Genomic DNA, 25,315 nt, shown 5'->3' with positions numbered 1-25,315 from the left:
TCGAAAGGGCTGATTTCATGTTTTCTAGAAATCTGCTTTTATCGAGTTAAGTACCAGAGGCAGATAAGTTTTAGACGTTAACTTGAGAGAGGATCCCGCCTCCCCTCTTCAAGTTAAGCAGACATGACGGTGCGTTAAGCTTTTAACTCGCAAGAGCTGATTTCATGTTGGCTGAAATCTGCTTTTATTGAGTTAAGTACCAGAGACAGAAAAGATTTAGATGTTAACTTCAGAGAGGATCCCGCCGCCCCTCTTCAAGTTAAGCAGACATCACGGTGCGTTAAGCTTTTAACTCGCAAGAGCTGATTTCATGTTGGCTGCAATCTGCTTTTATCGAGTTAAGTACCAGAGACAGAAAAGATTTAGATGTTAACTTGAGAGAGGATCCCGCCGCCCCTCTTCATGTTAAGCAGACATGACGGTGCGTTAAGCTTTTAACTCGCAAGAGCTGATTTCATGTTGGCTGAAATCTGCTTTTATCGAGTTAAGTACCAGAGACAGAAAAGATTTAGATGTTAACTTGAGAGAGGATCCCGCCGCCCCTCTTCAAGTTAAGCAGACATGACGGTGCGTTAAGCTTTTAACTCGAAGGGCTGATTTCATGTTGGCTAGAAATCTGCTTTTATCGAGTTAAGTACCAGAGGCAGATAAGTTTTAGATGTTAACTTGAGAGAGGATCCCGCCGCCCCTCTTCAAGTTAAGCAGACATGACGGTGCGTTAAGCTTTTAACTCGCAAGAGCTGATTTCATGTTGGCTGAAATCTGCTTTTATCGAGTTAAGTTCCAGAGGCAGATAAGTTTTAGATGTTAACTTGAGAGAGGATCCCACCGCCCCTCTTCAAGTTAAGCAGACATGTCGGTGCGTTAAGCTTTTAACTCGAAAGAGCTGATTTCATGTTGGCTGAAATCTGCTTTTATCGAGTTAAGTACCAGAGACAGAAAAGATTTAGATGTTAACTTGAGAGAGGATCCCGCCGCCCCTCTTCATGTTAAGCAGACATGATGGTGCGTTAAGCTTTTAACTCGAAGGGCTGATTTCATGTTGGCTAGAAATCTGCTTTTATTGAGTTAAGTACCAGAGACAGAAAAGATTTAGATGTTAACTTGAGAGAGGATCCCGCCGCCCCTCTTCAAGTTAAGCAGACATGACGGTGCGTTAAGCTTTTAACTCGAAGGGCTGATTTCATGTTGGCTAGAAATCTGCTTTTATCGAGTTAAGTACCAGAGGCAGATAAGTTTTAGATGTTAACTTGAGAGAGGATCCCGCCGCCCCTCTTCATGTTAAGCAGACATGATGGTGCGTTAAGCTTTTAACTCGCAAGAGCTGATTTCATGTTGGCTGAAATCTGCTTTTATCGAGTTAAGTTCCAGAGGCAGATAAGTTTTAGATGTTAACTTGAGAGAGGATCCCGCCGCCCCTCTTCATGTTAAGCAGACATGACGGTGCGTTAAGCTTTTAACTCGCAAGAGCTGATTTCATGTTGGCTGAAATCTGCTTTTATCGAGTTAAGTACCAGAGACAGAAAAGATTTAGATGTTAACTTGAGAGAGGATCCCGCCGCCCCTCTTCAAGTTAAGCAGACATGACGGTGCGTTAAGCTTTTAACTCGAAGGGCTGATTTCATGTTGGCTAGAAATCTGCTTTTATCGAGTTAAGTACCAGAGGCAGATAAGTTTTAGATGTTAACTTGAGAGAGGATCCCGCCGCCCCTCTTCAAGTTAAGCAGATATGACGGTGCGTTAAGCTTTTAACTCGCAAGAGCTGATTTCATGTTGGCTGAAATCTGCTTTTATCGAGTTAAGTTCCAGAGGCAGATAAGTTTTAGATGTTAACTTGAGAGAGGATCCCGCCGCCCCTCTTCATGTTAAGCAGACATGACGGTGCGTTAAGCTTTTAACTCGCAAGAGCTGATTTCATGTTGGCTGAAATCTGCTTTTATCGAGTTAAGTACCAGAGACAGAAAAGATTTAGATGTTAACTTGAGAGAGGATCCCGCCGCCCCTCTTCAAGTTAAGCAGACATGACGGTGCGTTAAGCTTTTAACTCGAAGGGCTGATTTCATGTTGGCTAGAAATCTGCTTTTATTGAGTTAAGTACCAGAGACAGAAAAGATTTAGATGTTAACTTGAGAGAGGATCCCGCCGCCCCTCTTCAAGTTAAGCAGACATGACGGTGCGTTAAGCTTTTAACTCGAAGGGCTGATTTCATGTTGGCTAGAAATCTGCTTTTATCGAGTTAAGTACCAGAGGCAGATAAGTTTTAGATGTTAACTTGAGAGAGGATCCCGCCGCCCCTCTTCATGTTAAGCAGACATGATGGTGCGTTAAGCTTTTAACTCGCAAGAGCTGATTTCATGTTGGCTGAAATCTGCTTTTATCGAGTTAAGTTCCAGAGACAGAAAAGATTTAGATGTTAACTTGAGAGAGGATCCCACCGCCCCTCTTCAAGTTAAGCAGACATGACGGTGCGTTAAGCTTTTAACTCGCAAGAGCTGATTTCATGTTGGCTGAAATCTGCTTTTATTGAGTTAAGTACCAGAGACAGAAAAGATTTAGATGTTAACTTGAGAGAGGATCCCGCCGCCCCTCTTCAAGTTAAGCAGACATGACGGTGCGTTAAGCTTTTAACTCGCAAGAGCTGATTTCATGTTGGCTGAAATCTGCTTTTATTGAGTTAAGTACCAGAGACAGAAAAGATTTAGATGTTAACTTGAGAGAGGATCCCGCCGCCCCTCTTCAAGTTAAGCAGACATGACGGTGCGTTAAGCTTTTAACTCGAAGGGCTGATTTCATGTTGGCTAGAAATCTGCTTTTATCGAGTTAAGTACCAGAGGCAGATAAGTTTTAGATGTTAACTTGAGAGAGGATCCCACCGCCCCTCTTCAAGTTAAGCAGACATGTCGGTGCGTTAAGCTTTTAACTCGCAAGAGCTGATTTCATGTTGGCTGAAATCTGCTTTTATTGAGTTAAGTACCAGAGACAGAAAAGATTTAGATGTTAACTTGAGAGAGGATCCCGCCGCCCCTCTTCATGTTAAGCAGACATGATGGTGCGTTAAGCTTTTAACTCGAAGGGCTGATTTCATGTTGGCTAGAAATCTGCTTTTATTGAGTTAAGTACCAGAGACAGAAAAGATTTAGATGTTAACTTGAGAGAGGATCCCACCGCCCCTCTTCAAGTTAAGCAGACATGACGGTGCGTTAAGCTTTTAACTCGCAAGAGCTGATTTCATGTTGGCTAGAAATCTGCTTTTATTGAGTTAAGTACCAGAGGCAGATAAGTTTTAGATGTTAACTTGAGAGAGGATCCCACCGCCCCTCTTCAAGTTAAGCAGACATGACGGTGCGTTAAGCTTTTAACTCGCAAGAGCTGATTTCATGTTGGCTGAAATCTGCTTTTATTGAGTTAAGTACCAGAGACAGAAAAGATTTAGATGTTAACTTGAGAGAGGATCCCGCCGCCCCTCTTCAAGTTAAGCAGACATGACGGTGCGTTAAGCTTTTAACTCGAAGGGCTGATTTCATGTTGGCTAGAAATCTGCTTTTATCGAGTTAAGTACCAGAGGCAGATAAGTTTTAGATGTTAACTTGAGAGAGGATCCCGCCGCCCCTCTTCATGTTAAGCAGACATGATGGTGCGTTAAGCTTTTAACTCGCAAGAGCTGATTTCATGTTGGCTGAAATCTGCTTTTATCGAGTTAAGTTCCAGAGGCAGATAAGTTTTAGATGTTAACTTGAGAGAGGATCCCGCCGCCCCTCTTCATGTTAAGCAGACATGACGGTGCGTTAAGCTTTTAACTCGCAAGAGCTGATTTCATGTTGGCTGAAATCTGCTTTTATCGAGTTAAGTACCAGAGACAGAAAAGATTTAGATGTTAACTTGAGAGAGGATCCCGCCGCCCCTCTTCAAGTTAAGCAGACATGACGGTGCGTTAAGCTTTTAACTCGAAGGGCTGATTTCATGTTGGCTAGAAATCTGCTTTTATCGAGTTAAGTACCAGAGGCAGATAAGTTTTAGATGTTAACTTGAGAGAGGATCCCGCCGCCCCTCTTCAAGTTAAGCAGATATGACGGTGCGTTAAGCTTTTAACTCGCAAGAGCTGATTTCATGTTGGCTGAAATCTGCTTTTATCGAGTTAAGTTCCAGAGGCAGATAAGTTTTAGATGTTAACTTGAGAGAGGATCCCACCGCCCCTCTTCAAGTTAAGCAGACATGTCGGTGCGTTAAGCTTTTAACTCGAAAGAGCTGATTTCATGTCGGCTAGAAATCTGCTTCTATCGAGTTAAGTACAAGAGGCAGAACAGTTTTAGATGTTAACTTGAGAGAGGATCCCGCCGCCCCTCTTCAAGTTAAGCAGACATGACGGTGCGTTAAGCTTTTAGCTCGCAAGAGCTGATTTCAAGTTGGCTAGAAATCTGCTTCTATCGAGTTAAGTACCAGAGGCAGAACAGTTTTAGATGTTAACTTAAGAGCGGAGCCCGCCGCCCCTCTTCAAGTTAAACAGATAAGATGGTGCGCTAAGCTTTTAACTCGCAAGGGCTGATTTCATGTTGGCTGAAATCTGCTTTTATCGAGTTAAGTACCAGAGGCAGAAAAGTTTTAGTTAACTTGAGAGAGGATCCCGCCGCCGCTCTTCAAGTTAAGCAGATATGATGGTGCGTTAAGCTTTTAACTCGCAAGAGCTGATTTCATGTCGTCTAGAAATATGCTTTCATCGAGTTAAGTACCAGAAGCTGAACAGTTTTAGATGTTAACTTCAGAGAGAGGATCCCGCCGCCCCTCTTCAAGTTAAGCAGATATGACGGTGCGTTAAGCTTTTAACTCGCAAGGCCTGATTTCATGCTGGCTAGAAATCTGATTTTATCGAGTTAAGTACCAGAGGCAGAAAAGCTTTAGATGTTAACTTGAGAGAGGATCCCGCCGCCCCTCTTCAAGTTAAGCAGATATGACGGTGCGTTAAGCTTTTAACTCGCAAGGCCTGATTTAATGCTGGCTAGAAATCTGCTTTTATCGAGTTAAGTACCAGAGGCAGAAAAGCTTTAGATGTTAACTTGAGAGAGGATCCCGCCGCCCCTCTTCAAGTTAAGCAGATATGACGGTGCGTTAAGCTTTTAACTCGCAAGAGCTGATTTCATGTCGTCTAGAAATATGCTTTCATCGAGTTAAGTACCAGAAGCTGAACAGTTTTAGATGTTAACTTGAGAGAGGATCCCGCCGCCCCTCTTCAAGTTAAGCAGATATGACGGTGCGTTAAGCTTTTAACTCGCAAGGCCTGATTTCATGCTGGCTAGAAATCTGATTTTATCGAGTTAAGTACCAGAGGCAGAAAAGCTTTAGATGTTAACTTGAGAGAGGATCCCGCCGCCCCTCTTCAAGTTAAGCAGACATGACGGTGCGTTAAGCTTTTAACTCGAAGGGCTGATTTCATGTTGGCTAGAAATCTGTTTTTATCGAGTTAAGTACCAGAGACAGAAAAGATTTAGATGCTAACTTGAGAGAGGATCCCGCCGCCCCTCTTCAAGTTAAGCAGACATGACGGTGCGTTAAGCTTTTAACTCGAAAGGGCTGATTTCATGTTTTCTAGAAATCTGCTTTTATCGAGTTAAGTACCAGAGGCAGATAAGTTTTAGATGTTAACTTGAGAGAGGATCCCGCCGCCCCTCTTCAAGTTAAGCAGACATGACGGTGCGTTAAGCTTTTAACTCGAAGGGCTGATTTCATGTTGGCTAGAAATCTGTTTTTATCGAGTTAAGTACCAGAGACAGAAAAGATTTAGATGCTAACTTGAGAGAGGATCCCGCCGCCCCTCTTCAAGTTAAGCAGACATGACGGTGCGTTAAGCTTTTAACTCGAAAGGGCTGATTTCATGTTTTCTAGAAATCTGCTTTTATCGAGTTAAGTACCAGAGGCAGATAAGTTTTAGATGTTAACTTGAGAGAGGATCCCGCCGCCCCTCTTCAAGTTAAGCAGACATGACGGTGCGTTAAGCTTTTAACTCGCAAGAGCTGATTTCATGTTGGCTGAAATCTGCTTTTATTGAGTTAAGTACCAGAGACAGAAAAGATTTAGATGTTAACTTGAGAGAGGATCCCGCCGCCCCTCTTCAAGTTAAGCAGACATCACGGTGCGTTAAGCTTTTAACTCGAAGGGCTGATTTCATGTTGGCTAGAAATCTGCTTTTATCGAGTTAAGTACCAGAGGCAGATAAGTTTTAGATGTTAACTTGAGAGAGGATCCCGCCGCCCCTCTTCAAGTTAAGCAGACATGACGGTGCGTTAAGCTTTTAACTCGCAAGAGCTGATTTCAAGTTGGCTAGAAATCTGCTTCTATCGAGTTAAGTACCAGAGGCAGAACAGTTTTAGATGTTAACTTAAGAGCGGAGCCCGCCGCCCCTCTTCAAGTTAAACAGATAAGATGGTGCGTTAAGCTTTTAACTCGCAAGGGCTGATTTCATGTTGGCTGAAATCTGCTTTTATCGAGTTAAGTACCAGAGGCAGATAAGTTTTAGATGTTAACTCTAGAGAGGATCCCACCGCCCCTCTTCAAGTTAAAAAGACATGACGGTGCGTTAAGCTTTTAACTCGCAAGAGCTGATTTCAAGTTGGCTAGAAATCTGCTTCTATCGAGTTAAGTACCAGAGGCAGAACAGTTTTAGATGTTAACTTAAGAGCGGAGCCCGCCGCCCCTCTTCAAGTTAAACAGATAAGATGGTGCGTTAAGCTTTTAACTCGCAAGGGCTGATTTCATGTTGGCTGAAATCTGCTTTTATCGAGTTAAGTACCAGAGGCAGATAAGTTTTAGATGTTAACTCTAGAGAGGATCCCACCGCCCCTCTTCAAGTTAAAAAGACATGACGGTGCGTTAAGCTTTTAACTCGCAAGAGCTGATTTCAAGTTGGCTAGAAATCTGCTTCTATCGAGTTAAGTACCAGAGGCAGAACAGTTTTAGATGTTAACTTGAGAGAGGATCCCACCGCCCCTCTTCAAGTTAAAAAGACATGACGGTGCGTTAAGCTTTTAACTCGCAAGAGCTGATTTCATGTCGTCTAGAAATATGCTTTTATCGAGTTAAGTACCAGAGGCAGATAAGTTTTAGATGTTAACTTGAGAGAGGATCCCGCCGCCCCTCTTCAAGTTAAGCAGATATGACGGTGCGTTAAGCTTTTTAACTCGCAAGGGCTGATTTCATGCTGGCTATAAATCTGCTTTTATCGAGTTAAGTACCAGAGGCAGAAAAGTTTTAGTTAACTTGAGAGAGGATCCCGCCGCCGCTCTTCAAGTTAAGCAGATATGATGGTGCGTTAAGCTTTTAACTCGCAAGAGCTGATTTCATGTCGTCTAGAAATATGCTTTCATCGAGTTAAGTACCAGAAGCTGAACAGTTTTAGATGTTAACTTGAGAGAGGATCCCGCCGCCCCTCTTCAAGTTAAGCAGATATGACGGTGCGTTAAGCTTTTAACTCGCAAGGCCTGATTTCATGCTGGCTAGAAATCTGATTTTATCGAGTTAAGTACCAGAGGCAGAAAAGCTTTAGATGTTAACTTGAGAGAGGATCCCGCCGCCCCTCTTCAAGTTAAGCAGATATGACGGTGCGTTAAGCTTTTAACTCGCAAGGCCTGATTTAATGCTGGCTAGAAATCTGCTTTTATCGAGATAAGTACCAGAGGCAGAAAAGCTTTAGATGTTAACTTGAGAGAGGATCCCGCCGCCCCTCTTCAAGTTAAGCAGATATGATGGTGCGTTAAGCTTTTAACTCGCAAGAGCTGATTTCATGTCGGCTAGAAATATGCTTTTATCGAGTTAAGTACCAGAGGCTGAACAGTTTTAGATGTTAACTTGAGAGAGGATCCCGCCGCCGCTCTTCAAGTTAAGCAGATATGATGGTGCGTTAAGCTTTTAACCCGCAAGGGCTGATTTCATGCTGGCTAGAAATCTGCTTTTATCGAGTTAAGTACCAGAGGCATAAAAGTTTTAGATGTTAACTTTAGAGAGGATCCCGCCGCCCCTCTTCAAGTTTAGCAGATATGGAGGTGCGTTAAGCTTTTAACTCGCAAGAGCTTATTTCATGTTGGCTAGAACTCTGCTTTTATCGAGTTAAGTACCAGAATCAGGAAAGATTTAGATGTTAACTTGAGAGAGGATCCCGCCGCCCCTCTTCACGTTAAGCAGACGTGACGGTGCGTTAAGCTTATAACTCGCAAGAGCTTATCTCAGGTTACACAAACTTCTGCTCTCGAAATCTGCTTTTACCGAGTTAAGTACCAGATACAGAACAGTTTTAGATGGTAACTTGAGAACGGAGCCCGCCGCATCTCTTCAGGTTAAGCTGATATGACGGTGCGTTAAGCTTTTAACTCGCAAGAGCTTCTCAGGTTAGACAAACTTCTGCTCTCGAAATCTGCTTTTACCGAGTTAAGTACCCGAGGCAGAAGTTTTAGATTTTAACTTGAGAAAGTTACAGATACAAGGGTGCGTTAGGGTTTTAACTTGCAAGAGCTGATTTCAGGTTTATATAATCATTTTTCTGGGTCAAAATCTGCAGTATATGACACAATACACAGTGTGCCCTATTTTGGTTTTGAAGCTAAAAGCTGCACTACGGTTGGTAAAACAGTCTTCCCGTAGGCCGGAGAAGGATCTTGAACGACCTTCAGCCCAACCAGGTTTATCCCTCCCTTACGGCGCGGTTCGGTCGTCCACTGATATATATAAGAAAGTGACTGAGCAGTTTCCTCTCCTCAAAACCAATTTTCGCGCCAATCTTCAATCTTCTTTGAAAGCAAAGGAAAGGAGCATAACTGGCTCCCTGGGACAAGGGGCACTCGGTGGCGCTTTAACCCTTATGGCGGTAGTTCCAGACATGCGCTGCATGCATTGGCATTCGCAAGTTGTTGCAAAATCGCGACACCGAAGCTATAGACCTATCACCGCTTCCTGTCCCCTCACTCTTTCATTTCATTTCACCATTCTGCCTGCTATCCTTCATTTCCGCTGCCTCAGCTAGGGTGCTAAAGTATCGACTGCAGATGCTAGGGCTAGCTAAAAAGTTTATCCTTCGTTTTCATTATTATTTAAATAAACCACTGGTGCTAGTAAACTGTAGACCGTGAGCGTTCACTGTGTTCATTGGCGTTGGCGTTGAGAACGGTCTGGACTCCTGTGATAGGAAGGCGCATAACTAGCTCCCTTTGACAGCGGACGCCTCAATCGTGCTTTGAGGTACGTGGCGGTGGTGAGATGTAGGCGGCAATCATTAGAGCTGACAACGTCGTGGCAAACGGGCGGCACTGCAACAATAGGCCGCAGCGTTCATTGGGCGACCAACCTCTCGCGATCAACCATTCATTTAACCGCCACCTGTCAGGGTGGAACGGTGGGCGCACTGCTTATCCACTGTGCGGAACGCGCTCCACATTACCGACGCCAAGCCGTGTCTAGTTATTCGATACTCCCCAACTTTCGCTGTTTAACCAGGTTTAGCTGTAGTGTTGAACCGCAGCTATTTTTTTAGCGTTGTGGTGTAGGCGACGCGCCATATACCACGGCAAGCATGTCAAAGCGAGTGCGCTCTCTTCTCTTCTGGCACAGCACCAGAAGACAAGCCAGAAGCTAAGACCACCGTCGCAGCCACGGTGTCAACCAAGGCCCCAAGTCCAGGCACGTGCATACCAGACTGGACGTACGAAGGTAATTCCTGGGTGACTCAATTACCGATTGGTCTTAAAGCCAAAGCCATGAGGAGTACACGAAAGTCTGCTCCGATGGGCGCTTTTTTTCTGCCAACAAAGACTATTAGCGCAGCCACGCATGCTAATGTCCGCGTGAAGACAGAACTAAAAATGCAACAGGCCTGTTGGAATTAAGAATTAAAAAACTGCCGCTATTAAAGTTAACTCTAAAACACCACGAACAATTTCTTTAACTGTTGCCTAATCATCGCACAAAGGCACCTTAATCTTACCTTAAAAAATAAAAGCTCTTTACGAATTTCACAGTACTTTACAAAAATCTCCTCTACTTTACCATAATTCTATTACAATTCATTTTATCAACCCTGTGTTTGGTTAGTTTATGGGAATTTAACGTCCCGAAGAGACTCAGACTACGAGGGACGCCGTAGTGAAGGTCTCCGGAAATTTCGACCACCTGGAGTTTTTTTTTTTTAACGCACACTGACATCGCACAGTACACGGGCCTCTAGAACTTCGCCTCCATCGAAATTCGACCGCCCGCAGCCGGGATCGAACCCTCGTCTTTCGGGTCAGCAGCCGAACGCCATAACCACTGAGCCACCGCAGCGGCCTATCAACCCTGTGTGTGGCGCATGTCCTTAGTTGCTTATGCGCCATAAAATAAAAAGTACCCACATACGCACACAAAATAAACCTGCTTTTCTAAACTGAAAGCGAGAAGCCCATAGTCAGAATTTTGAACTCAGTCCGCGTAACTAATCACGCTCGCAAGGCAGTCAAAATGTTCGTACATTTGTGGCGCATTTAGGACATTTTAGCACAGTCGCGCCGCGGTACGGAATGTACGGGCCGAGAAGTCGTCGTTGAGCGCCAAAAAAATCCACGAAGTCTCATACGCCAGTACCGGCAGTGCCGAATGATGTGGCCGTGTTCACCGCAGTGAGAGCATAGTAGACGACGTGCGTCTGGGGGTCCTCCCTATCTCTACTTTGCTCGGCGTGGATTCACGAAGCATTGCAGGGCTGATGGCGGGCGGCTATGGTCGTCGTATTGGCACATAAGGCTCCTGGGGATGGCTTACGGGAGCCCTTTGGCAGCGTGAGTCATTGGCTTGATTTTCGTTAGGAGCAGTGATGTGAGCGAAGCCTGTCTGCTCTATGTCCTAGGGATAGCATCCGTTAGTGTTGCGTCATGAGATTGGGCTGCTGTCAGCAGCACAGGACACCGTTCCACTCAAATGACTACACGTATAATTTCGCGCAAGTTGCAGTTACTAACAGCAGTCTCCAGGTGGACTGCGGAGGGCAGTGTTTGAAGGTTGGATTGGCGTCTATGAGCGTTCAGCGTCTTCTCATTAGAGCTTTTCTCTGGAGATGTCCGCGACGGTCGTTGGGGGTCACGCTTTTGTCCGGCGCATGGTTGTTTTTTAAAACACTGCATCAAGAATATTCACTCCGTCATTCCGGGATCTGCACGATAGACTAGGCGCCTCATTCCTTCGTCGTACGCTCTCGCTGCTTCGTTCGGATCCTGTACTATAGCTGAGCCCTTTGCCTGCGCAACGGGATCCTCAGCCACAGGCCTCACCGGCCTGCGTCCACGGGCTCTACTTGTATCTTCAGGCAATCATTCTTAATGTACAAGCAGCCCCGTCAAGTGCAACAAAATGTTTCGAAGTTTCATTGCACCGTCCCAGTTGTTTAAATCGGCGACTCACCCGTACTCTTCCAGCCAGCCATCAGGGTTCCGGTAGCTGGAGAATAACTTGAGCTGACGCCGTTGACGGGGTCACTATTGATATCAAGCCTTTCTTCCCAATACCCTGAATCGCTTTGGCACGTTAAACCAAGCCTTTCTTCCGGTTTCGAGTAGTGTCCGGGAGAAGCGTTTGGAGACTGCGGCTGTTTCGCAGGTCTTCTGTAGGGCTCGCTCTTTGGGGACGGCTTCGGCGGCTCCCAGGGAGTGAGGGACAAGCCGATCCTTTAGCACCTCTACCAGATATCACGTAGTGGCGACGTCAGTCCAGCAGTCAGAAATTGTCCAACACTGCCTTGGTGTTCGACTCCGTTTGCTACGCGTGCTTAGTGTCCGTATCAGTGTGCTCCGCGAACGTGGAGAACAAATGCAAACATCCGCGGATGTTTCCTTTCGTAAACCTCCCTTCTAAGATACAAGCCGCACCATCTACTGCATGGATTATGCACTACTATTGGGAATTACAGCCACCCCCTGCGACAAACTGTTCGGCCGTAATGGCCACCTGAAGGTTCTCGGAATGCACGGTTCTGGGACGTCATCTGTGCGAATCCCACACATATTTTGAGCTTCATCTCAATTACCAATTTTATCCTCAGGAATATGCCAAATCATTTTACACCACTTCGAACATTGTGCATCAATCGGGTAGCGCCCATATTTTAATAAAATGTTGGTCCCGGAGTGGTCGCGAGTCGATGGCCGCTTTACCGGCACATATATAGCCGATGGAAAGTTACTATCAGCTGGGGCGCTACACGCCCACTGTGGCTATGTGATAGTTTGGTCGCGTCATAACTGTTAAGGTCAATTTTACCTTGATTTAAGACACACGCGTCCTGGACAATCGAAAGTATTAAGAGTCAACGCTTTTAAAAGACAGCGAAAAAGGCTTCGAAAAGGATTGTTCACAAGGCGGAGCTGCGCTATCAGAAAACGAAATAACATTGTGGCTATCAAGGCGCCGTTTCTATAAGCGGGTATTGAGAGGCGATGCTGGATAGATTTAAGTGAATTAGAAAATTTTGTTTGAGCACAGCGTCCTGTTGCGCACCGGAGGACCGGACGTAGTGACAAGGATTATTCGTTATATAGTGAATAGTATGAAAACTCTTGCCGGTTAACTGTTCAGGAATCTAAAATTTAAAGCCGTTCTTGTGCGCCAGATTTTCACTCACGCGGTAACATTACGTTGTGTGTTAGGGACGGGGGGGCAGGTACGGTTTAAGAAGCATAATTCCTTCAAAGTTGCTCCCTTTCGGCTGATGCGTTAGACTGTATGCATAGCTCATCTCGTGGTAGTCGACTACGATCGCAATAATATACAATTTCTAGTTTCGGCTTCCTCAGGCGGACAATGGCTATGACGTGTAGTTAATGCTCAGCTCTCGAGGCAAAAAAAGTACCATGCTGATATGTCGTTGGTTGCCATTCCAGCTCTTAAAACAGGCTCGATTATATGTTAGTAGAGTACATGGTGAACAATGTATTCTAATGTGTAACGCAACTTTGAAAAGAACATACAACAGAAATATCTATGGTAGCTAAGCTTCAGCGGTCGGGAGCATTGGTCTAATGCCAGACGGAATAATTAAATGTGCGATGTTATGTGTCCACGCAGATCCCGAAACATGGAAGGATTTGAAATGCAATCCCGACAACGAGTGTGCAACAGGCACAATGCAGTCGCCCATCAGCCTCAAGCGAGGTTCTGGCGCCATATTTGGTGCGATGGAAGTGGGATTTAACTACGCAGTGCCGTTAAGCCGCTTCAAAGTGACATTCAACAAATTCCGTAAGTGCCCTCTGGCAGTGTCTCTGTGCAGTCTGTCGTAAAGTGCCTCCCTGCAAGCGAGCCTTCTTTTTAACAACTGCTTGGTCGAGAGAATTTCGTTTTCCAAGAATATCATTACCAGGAGTTTCGAAGAACGCCCAGCCACTCACTAAGCATATAGTGGCTAATAGTGCTTCAATGAGAGCCACTTTTTCATTCCTACGTCAGGTATCTTGACCAGTATTTAAAAAAAAGTGCGCCATGCGTACCGTGGTTGTTTGCAGCCAAGTAAACTGAGCTAGTCTAGAATTCCTACTAGCGAGACCTCAGGTATCGACGCAACGCTTCGAGATTTCTGCTTTACTAAAATGTAGTTCGGTACCGGTATTGGACTATGCCGTGGTCCACACAGACGGACACATGGTGCCTTTGGGCTCCAGCCTGTGTGGATGAAATTTGATGAGTTGTAGCGTTGCTCAACGCCACTCTGTTCACTCGAGGCTTCCCCTGAGAAGGAGGCCATGAGCAGGGATCCTATTTAATGTGCACGGCGAAAACCCGTTGTGTTTCGCAGTTTCTTCTGCGGCTAGTTTCCAATCCCTGAGTATATATATTGCGGCCCCAAATCTCCCATGTGGCAAAGGTAACACCAAATATCCACCGTCATTAGCAGTACTTGTCCTGTTTCACTTGAACAGCTTTTGCGATCTGTAGCTCCCGCGTACGGCTGCTGAGCACCACACTTCTTACTCGGGCTAATAGCTCAAACGCGCAACTCTTACATGACCGACCCGCATGCCCTGTCACTTTTTCTGCCGTTGCTGTCAACTTGGGCAGAAAAAAAATGAAAATTGATTTTCGGGGAAAGGAAATGGCGTAGCATCTGTCTCGCATATCTGCGGGCACCTCAACCGCGCTGTAAGGGAAGGGATTAAGGAGGGAGTGAAAAAAGGAAGGAAGAGGTGTCGTAGAGGAGGGCTCTGGAATAATTTCCACCACCTGGGGATCTTTAACTTGCACTGACATCGCACAGCACACGGGCGCCTTAGCGTTTCGCCTCCATCGAAACTCGGCCGCCGCGGTCTTCGGATCACTAGCCGAGCGCCCTAACCGCTGAGCCACCGCGGCGGGTAAAACTTGAGCTGTTGCAATGTGCTTTTCACTGGTCGTTCGCAGAGTCTTCATTGCACGCGAAAATCAAGCGCGAAATTATGCAGCTACGTCTGGCGCATGATCCCTTCTTGTCTCCTCTTCGAATTACAGTCCGAATGACTATTGATGACACCACACTGCCAAGCATAAAAATCTACTGGAAAGAGTACTTCTTGAAAGAAGTGCACTTCCGCTTTAGAGCTGAAGACATGAAAGGAGGATCTGAGCACATCATGGAAACATCTGCAGACTTGGAGGTACGTTTGTCTCAGTCTTATGCTGAGGAATGGCTAGTAATTTCATGTGAAGCACGATTATTTTCATAACCAAGGACTCTGGACAGGGCCTAGCTAGTGCATTAAGCCTAGTGGTATAAAGCGCTTCCGGGACAGGCAATCGCTCACTAGTTCTTTGTCAGTCCACAATTTTTTTAATCTTCAGAGCCATGCACCACGTGTTTGGAGCCACGAAACTAGGAACACTTGTGCCCAGTTCATGGTAATGTTTTGGGATGACACGCTTTACGCGGACTTGACTCTGTGACACTTGCTAGCCTTTGTGCACTCCGCTGGCACATCACTGCTCCATGGAAAGGAGAGGGAGTCTTCGCAGTGAATCATTGAAGCATGTGCGAGACCGTGGCATGCTGCAAATCTATGCAGTCTGAAGGGCGCCCTCTGCCCGAGAGTTCGACATCTTGCAGACTAGCTTTTGTCTACACGCAGGTCCAACTTATCCACGTCAGAGACGGCAAGCAGGACATTCTCAGCAACGTCGCAAAAAAAAGAAGCGTGCTGGCGCTATCTCTGCTATACGAAAAGGTTTGTGGCCTCTGCTGTCCGGGCGAGCGCGTTATACATAGCGCCGCGAATGCACTAAGCTCAAAGGGCAGACGTGACAACTGCCGCGACAAAACAGCTCCTTTATGCGTCGGTCGCGGTGGAAGGCTAATTTGCTTGCATAAGGCTACTAGCTATAAAGGTTTGCTTACAAGTGATTCCCAGCCAGCTAATGACTGATATAGAATTTCGCAATTCATTTGTGTTCCCGTACTGGGCTGTGTTAATTTGGTAGCAATGGGTCATGGTCCGCAGTATCATGCGGTACTCTGGTGAGAAATAACAGCAGTAAACAAAATAATTTTTTGTTACTATTCCAACAGGGCAGATATGCCAAATTCTTGCGCTTACAATTTCTGATTAGATTCTTGTTTAAGTATCATGTAATACTCTCCTGACCGATAACGGCTGTATACGCAAGCAGGTTTTTAATAACTGACTGTCGAAAGAAAAATGTGCGAAAATTCTTGCGCTTGTATATTCGTATCATGCACACCCGACAATTCTGAACAAAAGCTTTTTGACCTGCAAACAATTTATGAACGCAATTTTTTTATATTGCAAGATTTGAGTAAAACAGTTAGTATATGGGCAGACCACCATAGGGCAGTCTTGCATTTTTTTTTTCAATTTATTTATTTATTTATTTATTTATTTATTTATTTATTTATTTATTTATTTATTTATTTATTTATTTTAAGACCCCCTAAACAGGGGCATTACACAATGGGTGCGTTGTACAGAATTATGAACAGAAAAGAAACATTCTGTACAATGCCAACATCAAGGTTCAAAATACAAACGAACAGCAAACAGCTCAGAAAATCTAAATGCAACATGCTCAAATGCTTTCGAATAAAAAAGAACAAAACAAGAAAACGTGGGAGAAGCGTTGTGAACGGTGGGTAAGAATTCAATAACTGATTAGAGAACAATAATAACCGCATAAAGCGAGAGGTTCTCGGGGAGAGGAACCTTGACATAATAAAACAAAGTGCAATAGATCGACGTTAGAGGGGAAAAGTAGACGAAAAGCTAAAATGTGTCAAAGGATTCAAGCTCATCTTCGAATGCAAGCGTGTCTTCTGTTATGACAGCGGCATTGGGAAGGCCGTTCTAATCTTTTGCTGCTCGGATGAACAACGACTGCGCAAATGTTTGCTTTTGTTCAAGGGTATGGCACCTGTTAACTTATTTTTTTTTCACGAGGTGAAAACTGGGAGTGTTTTGTGACGTAGATACTAAACGGAAATGAATAGTAGAAACTAGTAAAGAGGGTTAAACTGACTAGTTTTCGACGATGCTGTAATAATGGCAGGCTAGATCGGTTCTTTAAATTAGTAACACTTGTGCAGGATGAATAATCGGAATGAGCAAGTCTAATGGCGTGATTTTGAATTGCTTCTATGCTCTTAGAAAATTATTCCTGATGTCGGTTCCAAATGGCGGCTGCATATTCTAATTTTGGGCCTATTATAGTGGTGTAGTCTAGTAATTTTGCATGCGCTGGGGCAACATAGAGCGTTGAAGGCAGCCAAGGGATCGGTTGTATGCTGCAGTGACGGGGTTAATCTGCGTTGACCACCTATGATCGCCAGACAAGTGTAATCCAAGATGTTTGTGTGTTTTCGTAGCGTGTAAACGAGAACCACAGAGAATGTAGGTATGTGGAATCAAGTTGGAGCATGTAATTAAAATCGCCAGACACGTGTAATCCAAGATGTTTGTATGTTTGCGTAGCGTGTAAACGAGAACCACAGAGAATGTAGTTATGTGGAATCAAGTTGGAGCATGTAATTAAAATCGCCAGACACGTGTAATCCAAGATGTTTGTATGTTTGCGTAGCGTGTAAACGAGAACCACAGAGAATGTAGTTATGTGGAATCAAGTTGGAGCATGTAATTAAAATCGCCAGACACGTGTAATCCAAGATGTTTGTATGTTTGCGTAGCGTGTAAACGAGAACCACAGAGAATGTAGGTATGTGGAATCAAGTTGGAGCATGTAATTAAAATCGCCAGACACGTGTAATCCAAGATGTTTGTATGTTTGCGTAGCGTGTAAACGAGAACCACAGAGAATGTAGGTGTGTGGAATCAAGTTGGAGCATGTAATTAAAATCGCCAGACACGTGTAATTCAAGATGTTTGTATGTTTGCGTAGCGTGTAAACGAGAACCACAGAGAATGTAGGTATGTGGAATCAAGTTGGAGCATGTAATTAAAATCGCCAGACACGTGTAATCCAAGATGTTTGTATGTTTGCGTAGCGTGTAAACGAGAACCACAGAGAATGTAGGTATGTGGAATCAAGTTGGAGCATGTAATTAAAATCGCCAGACACGTGTAATCCAAGATGTTTGTATGTTTGCGTAGCGTGTAAACGAGAACCACAGAGAATGTAGGTATGTGGAATCAAGTTGGAGCATGTAATTAAAATCGCCAGACACGTGTAATCCAAGATGTTTGTATGTTTGCGTAGCGTGTAAACGAGAACCACAGAGAATGTAGGTATGTGGAATCAAGTTGGAGCATGTAATTAAAATCGCCAGACACGTGTAATCCAAGATGTTTGTATGTTTGCGTAGCGTGTAAACGAGAACCACAGAGAATGTAGGTATGTGGAATCAAGTTGGAGCATGTAATTAAAATCGCCAGACACGTGTAATCCAAGATGTTTGTATGTTTGCGTAGCGTGTAAACGAGAACCACAGAGAATGTAGGTATGTGGAATCAAGTTGGAGCATGTAATTAAAATCGCCAGACACGTGTAATCCAAGATGTTTGTATGTTTGCGTAGCGTGTAAACGAGAACCACAGAGAATGTAGGTATGTGGAATCAAGTTGGAGCATGTAATTAAAATCGCCAGACACGTGTAAACCAAGATGTTTGTATGTTTGCGTAGCGTGTAAACGATAACCACAGAGAATGTAGGTATGTGGAATCAAGTTGGAGCATGTAATTAAAATCACCAGACACGTGTAATCCAAGATGTTTGTATGTTTGCGTAGCGTGTAAACGAGAACCACAGAGAAAGTAGCTATGTGCAATTAAGTTGGAGCGTCTATGCAAATGCATGACCTTACACTTAGCAATACTTAAAGACTTGCCATTTTTCATGACGATTTCCTGCTGCTAGTAAGTCACGTTCTAAGTTAATGCTGTCTTCGTGATTAGCTATTTTGGCATATTTTACACAGTCGTGTGCAAAAAGCAGGATGTTCTCCTTTATGCGCTGAAGAAGGTCATTAATGAAGATGAGAAAGAGAAGACGGCCAAGCAGCGATCCCTGGTGGACGCTGGAAAGAGCAGAGGCAGGGTTAGACGCCGTGTTATTTACTACAAACTGGTCTCCCTCATTAAGGAAGTTTTCAGTCTACTCAAGGACAAATGGGTTGTTGGTGTCGTCAAAAGCGTTCCACATTAATTTTCTACGGTAGTCAACTGCTCGATACGATGGATGGAAAATGTTCCAAAGCAGTGACTGTATCCGACTACTTTCTAAAATATGAATATATTAAATTGCGCGCGGAAGAATACAGCTGCATGCACCTTTTGCAGGCAAGCACGGGACTATCGGATGAACACAAGGACACGGACACTATCCTGAAAGCCATCGCAAATAGAGTTGGCGCCAAGGAAGAAGCTACCGAGGTATAGTAACAGCCGTTATTTACTCGCGCGCGGTTGCGCCTTACCTGCAAAGCGCCCAACTGGTGGCAGATGTACCTAGGCTCCCTTCTACAGAGGGGCAAGCTCACGATCCTTCTCCAGCTGTCACTGGTAGTCGCTACACACCGCCACTTTTTACAACACCCTATTCTCTTGTCGTTTAAAGCGGACAGCTGGGTCAGTTGGTGAATTCGTGGTGTTCGTGGTGTCCGTCGCTTTCCTGTCCTTGTCTTTAGCGCTAGTTACCATGTGCTTTGAATCTCTTGACGTACCACAACTGTTGCTACCTCTCGCATTTCACTTCTACTCCCTTCCTTGGCCCTTCCAATCTTTGCTTCATGACATGACCGCTGCTCCCTCTCCCACCGCACCACGGCTGGGCTTCTTTATGCGATGAATTCCACCTCGCAGATCTTCCCCTGCCAACGCGTTGCTGCCGCTTGCTGACGCCGCGAAAGAAAGGAACTTAACATTGACAGCTATGCTGTGAAATCATATTTTCCTCATTTCTTTACAAATCGCATAAAACTGGTCACTGTGTTTACCCGCAAAGTGGCCTCTTCCCGTCCACTATATCCAGTGAGTTTGAAGCGGCAGAGCATAATAAATCCAGTAGGGCCTATTAACCTGATTCTTGTAGAGCAGCCAGCAGCCCCTGAAGGGCGGACAAAACAATTTTCAATGCTTATGCACCAAATGTTCTATCCTGGCGGAGGCGGCTGCGATAACTTTTTATGCATATTCAGAATTGCATTTCATTCTGAACTAGGTGTCGCAATTGCTGAGCAATTACAACTAGCACCCTCGTGAAGATATCCCTGGGGGCTCTAGAATTGAAAACAAAATTCAAAACTTCATTACACTGTTCTGCGTCAATATTCATGTCATTTTGAAATTCTGCAAGGATGGCTGAGAACAAGCGCAGAAAGTGCGAAACCTTATAAAATCCCTTAGTACATTTGCACGAGACAAAACGGATACCAAAACCCGCGGACGGGCTCTGGACTGTTCGCATTTTTTTATCATGCTTTTACTGCGGTAGTAGCAAAAAGGCGCTAGAGAAGTCTGTGATGCGTGATGAAATTCTAACCGCGGAGCGCGTAGCACTGACGACACATTTCATCATCCTTACCGACCGTCTAGGTACGCGCGTACCTATACGCGTACCTTGTTCGTTGAACACACTGACGTGTCACGTAAATAATTATCTCTGACTGCAAATATTAAAGGCCTAAGCCTAACCATGCCCAAAAAGGTGACATCCTCGAACAAGGAGCATGCCTGCCTAGAGGGTAGGTGATCAAAAGGTGTCATAAAATGAGCGTGTCCTGTGAGCAGTTGCGGATGCGCATGCGTCGTGTTGTTAGTTTTAGTGGCAACTGTATGTTTCAATAAAGCGCAGTAAGACATTTAGGCCCGACAAATGTTTCTCAGTGCCATCAATTCGCTGAGTTAAACCGGAAAGTTTATTCTCTGATATGTTTTGAGACTCCTGCAGCCCCCCCCCCCTCCCCCATTGTTGAATTAATCTTGTTCTGGCCTTCTAGCAGTCCCGACAGCATTTGTTTTTCAATCTGCCCGAGATTTGTTCAGCACCGCCACAAGACAACAGATCGTTTGATAATGCCATCATGAAATAAAGGAAACGCTGAACACACAATGTGCAATGCAGCAGCACTAGAAAGCGAATGTCACTCCTGCAGCAATGTGCAGATTTGGAGTCAATAACCTGGATGGCAAAGCAAAATTTACTGCTTAGCATGCTGCCTCGTTTGCTGCTGCCATGCCCACTGCGCTGAAATGGACTGCTGAAATCAGCCAGCGCTTTGTTCTGTATGCGTACAAACACTAATGTATGCCGAGAGTAGTTAGAAAAAAATTCAATAGCGTTTATCACGATAATTGCAACAAGTGCTAACCACAGAATAGACTCGGAACGAGGAAATCTTGTAGGCCGCTTAATTACCATTACCCGACAACATTGTAATAGCACTAGGTATCTTCAATTTCACTTCTAATCTTCCGCCATTTCATGCGGTTTGCTACATGCTCGTCTGATGACGCTTCCACACACACGGATGGACAATGAAGACCAGGCTTTCAAACTACGAGTGAGAGACTGGCACTTTCAACAACTCTCGTGAACGCAGCTACGTGACAAAGACGATGACACTGCAAGCTCAGCCCAAGAGCTTGACAGTTCATACAGGCAGGGTGTTAGGATTTCTCCCAACTGATTGTTCAAATTCGGGAAATGTATGAACCGACCAACTTAAAACCGGAGTGGCAATCCTTCTTGGTGATGCGCTCAGCCTATACCTCGCGTCTACTGCTCTGTTGCTGTCTTTTTGTGTTGTTTCGTGGCGTATCCTAAAAGCTTTGTAAATCATTTAGTTAATGTAAATAGAATATATTTTCAATCTTGTCATATTTTAAGGAAAGCTGTGGCGGCGGCGTAGTGGTGTGAAGTAGCGGCCAGCGGAACTGATTTTCTAGCGCCACCGCGAGTTCGGATCCCACTCCCCCAGCTTCAATTTTTTTTATTTCTTTACCGTCTTCCCTCGGTGCGATGCCGGCTTTCCGCTGCAGTGAGGCCTTTATGCGGTTCCTTAAAGTAAAACATTATTGACGCCACTTGAAACTCAAACGGCTCGCTAAAATGCAGCATTTGGGCTGAATAACAGTAAAATCACTTACTCCCCGAGTCTGGAGTGAACGATTCCTGTGGTGGCCATTTTAGTGCTCCATTGCTTCCAATCCGCCGAAAAGGGGTTGTCTGTCTGTCCGAAGCCTTCTTCTAGCACGTGGGCCACTTTCGTCACGTGACGTTGTGACGTCATCGCAAGCTGCCCATCGGATTGTGAACAAACTGCCCACCGTGGCAGTTCAATTTAATGATTAGTCGCGAGAGATTCCTCAGGAACAACACAAATCTCACAAGCTCCACCGATGGCAGCACCTGCCGTCGCAGGGCAGTGGCGCGTAGCTTAACCGCTGCACCTGCGCGCCTGCAGTGGAATCGGGACTCCCAGGTATCTCTGAATGTAAAGAATGACGAATTCTACCGCAGTACAAGTCTAAAATGATGCAATAACACGCATACTTACATCATATGACTTATCAACCAAAGTAAGCATGTTCAGGCCAAGCAACAGCATAGAAGTTAAAGATAAACCACGCGAAACAGGACTAACGGTGCTAGCGCACGATAATTCACTGTTAACCGGGTGAGCCTGGATGAATCGCGCTGCAAGCCGCGACATGTCTGAGACTCTGGGCTTGCGTTGCGCAATGACGGGCGCACGGCGCTGGCTTGCACGGAGGCCAGCGTAACGCGTGCTCGGGCATGACAGCGTTCTTTGGGGTTCTTTCTCCAGCTGTTCCAGAAATCTCTACAGCGCACGCTGCCGAGATGTCTTACGCGCTGAGCCGGTCTTCCGAATGTGCGCCGAATTTTGCAGTTCTCCGGAGAAAAAGCAGGCGACAAAAGCGACCTCTCGATTCGTGGCTTTGTGCAACAGGACAAATGCACAAGTGAATGAGCAAAATATAAGCGGCATCGGTGAACAATCGGGCGACGTCGGCATTGACAGCATCGACTCGGATCGTTGCCTTCATCATTTACGATAGGTGCGGAACACAAAGTTGGCACTTCTTATTGAGGACGTACACGCGGGCCAGGTGACCCGAGCCTACTGCACACTTGTTTTGATGGGCGAAACTTCGAGCGCAGACGACTGGAATGGAGTTTTTGCACAGGAATGCTGCCTGGCAGTGAGAAATGAGTCATTTGAAATGTGTACATGCTCGCAACAGGTACTCTCACATCACCATATGCAAGAAATTACGTTGCTTGTCTAGTGGTTCCGAGTTAGGTCTGTACAGGAAAGGATCTCTTTGAAACCATGGAATTGTTTAATGCTTAATGTGCGCTGTTTTAGCAGGGCTTTCTTTACATGAAAATAAGCTGTATATTTGGAATCTAGCTGAACAGGTACATTATTCCTGATTTTACAAACCTAACTTCAGTGATTTCAGGGTGTGAGACAATATTGAAATTTTCTCAACACAATAAAATCCATGCTTTTCTGTGGCATCAATCTCTGCACCACCCTCAGCCGCAGCCACAGTATCATAACCTCTGTAGCAGCTTGAAATATTTATTTTGCAAAAAGGAGCGTAATGTCATTGCCATGAGTTTTCGAGCGGATTTTCGAAATTTCCCCTGAGAATTTTCTAGTTAAAACTGCTCAGTGGATGGAGGGCTCTGTATTATGCCCAAACATGGAAATGTCATAAATCCACTTCAAATGTGTCATTCTTGGCTGGCCATCAATTTCCGACATTTTTTCACCTTTGCGCCCACAAATACTAATTGACATATCTGAAAACTAGTGATATTGTTAGAGCAACATGAAAAATTGGTGTTCGGTGTCGTGCAGGCCGTGAGTCTGGAAGGTTTAATTCAGCGGGCGGGTGTATTTAAGCGGGCGCCATGGAAGCACTTCTACACCTACCAGGGCTCCTTGACATATCCACCCTGCAGCGAGGGCGTCAAATGGCTGATTCCCAGGGATAATCTTAAGGTCGACGAGACTACGGTAAGTCGCTTACCTGGTATACCATAACCAACTTTTCTGAACCGATCTGGACGGGACCAGATTTCTCCTCGGCTGTAAGCGCCGTTCCGGTGTTAAACGCGAACCCATGTAGCGATGCAGGTACTTCTAGCTAGCCAGATGTGTTGCGTAACGGATGCCCGTGGTCGGTCTATCAGTCTGCGTAGATTACCGCGCTGAAAAGATAATGTGCGCGGCCGCAGTCACTCAATGATTTAAGCAGCTTTTTCTCGCTGTGCTCTAGCTACCAGATTTATTCGTTTCCTGTGAAGCCTTCTATGACAGCTAACGATTGTCGAAAAAAGTATTCCGGTAAGTTTTGCAATCGGTGCTAATGTCTTTTATATTTAAGGCCGGTCTTCACAGATAAGGTAGGTTCACAGATAAGGGCTCCGGAATAATTTCGACCAACTGGGGATCTTAAACGGGCACTGACATTGCACAGCACAGAAAGAAAAGGGCTAGAGTTTTGAAAGCGCACGTTTATTCAACATATTCCCCCTTAAAACTGATGCACTTGTTACATGGTTTTTAAGCTTTTCTATTCCGTTTAAAAAAAGTTATGGGACAGGTCGTAACACCAGCTTCGAGCAGCATGTTTGACGTCAGCAATTTCATCGAAATGACGACCCTTGATGTTTCTTCTAGTTCGGAAAAAGATGATGGTCAGAAGGGGCCAGGCCAGGTGAATAGGGGGATGATGGACCAATTGCAAAACCAGGGTTTTCTGTTTGACAGCCACAACTCTGGACGTGTGCGCAGGTGCATTGTCCCGCCACAACAGGATTCCTTTGTTCAGGTTTCCCCGGCGTTTCGTCTTAATTGCCTCTTTAAGCTTGTCGAGGAGGTAGGCGTAACGCTCTCCGCTTATACTACAGCCCTGAGGTAGGCAGTCCACAACACCATATTTGTCCTAGGAAAAATTCAGGGGCACTTAGGCGATCTAAAGTGCGCGAGGCGAAAGACTTGCTGCCGCGTGCCCGGTAGAGCCACCTGGCGCCGGAGTTAGCGGTTACTATGAGAACTGCGCATGCGTAGTGTGTACGGCTTGTCGCCTTTTTGCACCACTTTGACTGCTTCTGTTGCTGATTTTGGGGGTGGGTAGGCCAAATTCGGGGGCGACCCGGGCCAAATTTTTGGGGTCACCATGGTGTTCGCTGTAGCCTAATTAGGCTGGACATCGATTTGGTGCAGATCAGCCAATGTCAAATTTCGGGAGTGACCCGGGCCAAATTTGGGGGTCACCATGAAGTTCTTCATAGTCTTATTAGGCCTGGCATCGATTTTTGTGCAAATTGGCCAAGGTCAAATTTCGGGGATGACTCCTGCCAAATTTGGGGTCACCATGGTGCGCGACGTAGTCGAATTTCGGGGTTGACCCGGGCCAGATTTGAGGGTCAACATGGTTTTCGCCGTAGTCGAATTAGCCTGGACATATATTTTGGTCCAAATCGGCCAAGCTCATATTTCGGGGGTGACCCGAGCCAAATTTGGGGGTCACCATGGTGTTCGTCGTAGTCGAATTAAACTGGACATTGACTTTGGTGCAAATCGGCAAGGTCAAAGTGTAGATGTGACGTCACTTCCGTTGTCATGACTTCCGGTTGGCGATGTAACAGACGGACAGTATCTCGACCGGGAGTGTGAGCCATTAAAGGCTTTCGCCTTGAAATGGACGCCATGACTTTTTCTGGACGCGGAATTTCTTCGATCGAGGGGACCACCTGGGGTGCCATTCCCTTGACTGTTTCTTGGTTTGGGGATCAGAAATGCGGAGCCATGTTCGATCCTCAGTCACTAATATATCTATG

General features: G+C 45.3%; 1 protein-coding gene across 2 annotated transcripts in view; it reads left to right on the top strand.

Annotated features, from left to right (window-relative positions):
* The window catches only part of LOC144109939 (carbonic anhydrase 5B, mitochondrial-like), a 37,363-nt gene that overhangs the window by 7,912 nt on the left and 4,136 nt on the right, over nucleotides 1-25,315 (top strand). The window contains exons 4-9 of one of the 2 annotated variants that reach the window (XM_077642712.1): nucleotides 9,589-9,687; nucleotides 13,069-13,242; nucleotides 14,485-14,630; nucleotides 15,099-15,194; nucleotides 18,775-18,867; nucleotides 23,328-23,486. In XM_077642712.1, the coding sequence (XP_077498838.1) occupies nucleotides 13,128-13,242; nucleotides 14,485-14,630; nucleotides 15,099-15,194; nucleotides 18,775-18,867; nucleotides 23,328-23,486 (609 nt within the window). In that variant the 5' untranslated portion in view covers nucleotides 9,589-9,687; nucleotides 13,069-13,127. Of the gene's footprint in view, nucleotides 1-7,096; nucleotides 9,688-13,068; nucleotides 13,243-14,484; nucleotides 14,631-15,098; nucleotides 15,195-18,774; nucleotides 18,868-23,327; nucleotides 23,487-25,315 lie in introns of those variants that run through there. The other variant, XM_077642710.1, reaches the window with a different exon arrangement.

The sequence above is a fragment of the Amblyomma americanum genome, chromosome 11, assembly GCF_052857255.1.
Source record: "Amblyomma americanum isolate KBUSLIRL-KWMA chromosome 11, ASM5285725v1, whole genome shotgun sequence".
NCBI lineage: Eukaryota > Metazoa > Arthropoda > Arachnida > Ixodida > Ixodidae > Amblyomma > Amblyomma americanum.
This window is presented reverse-complemented; position numbering and strand designations above follow the sequence as displayed.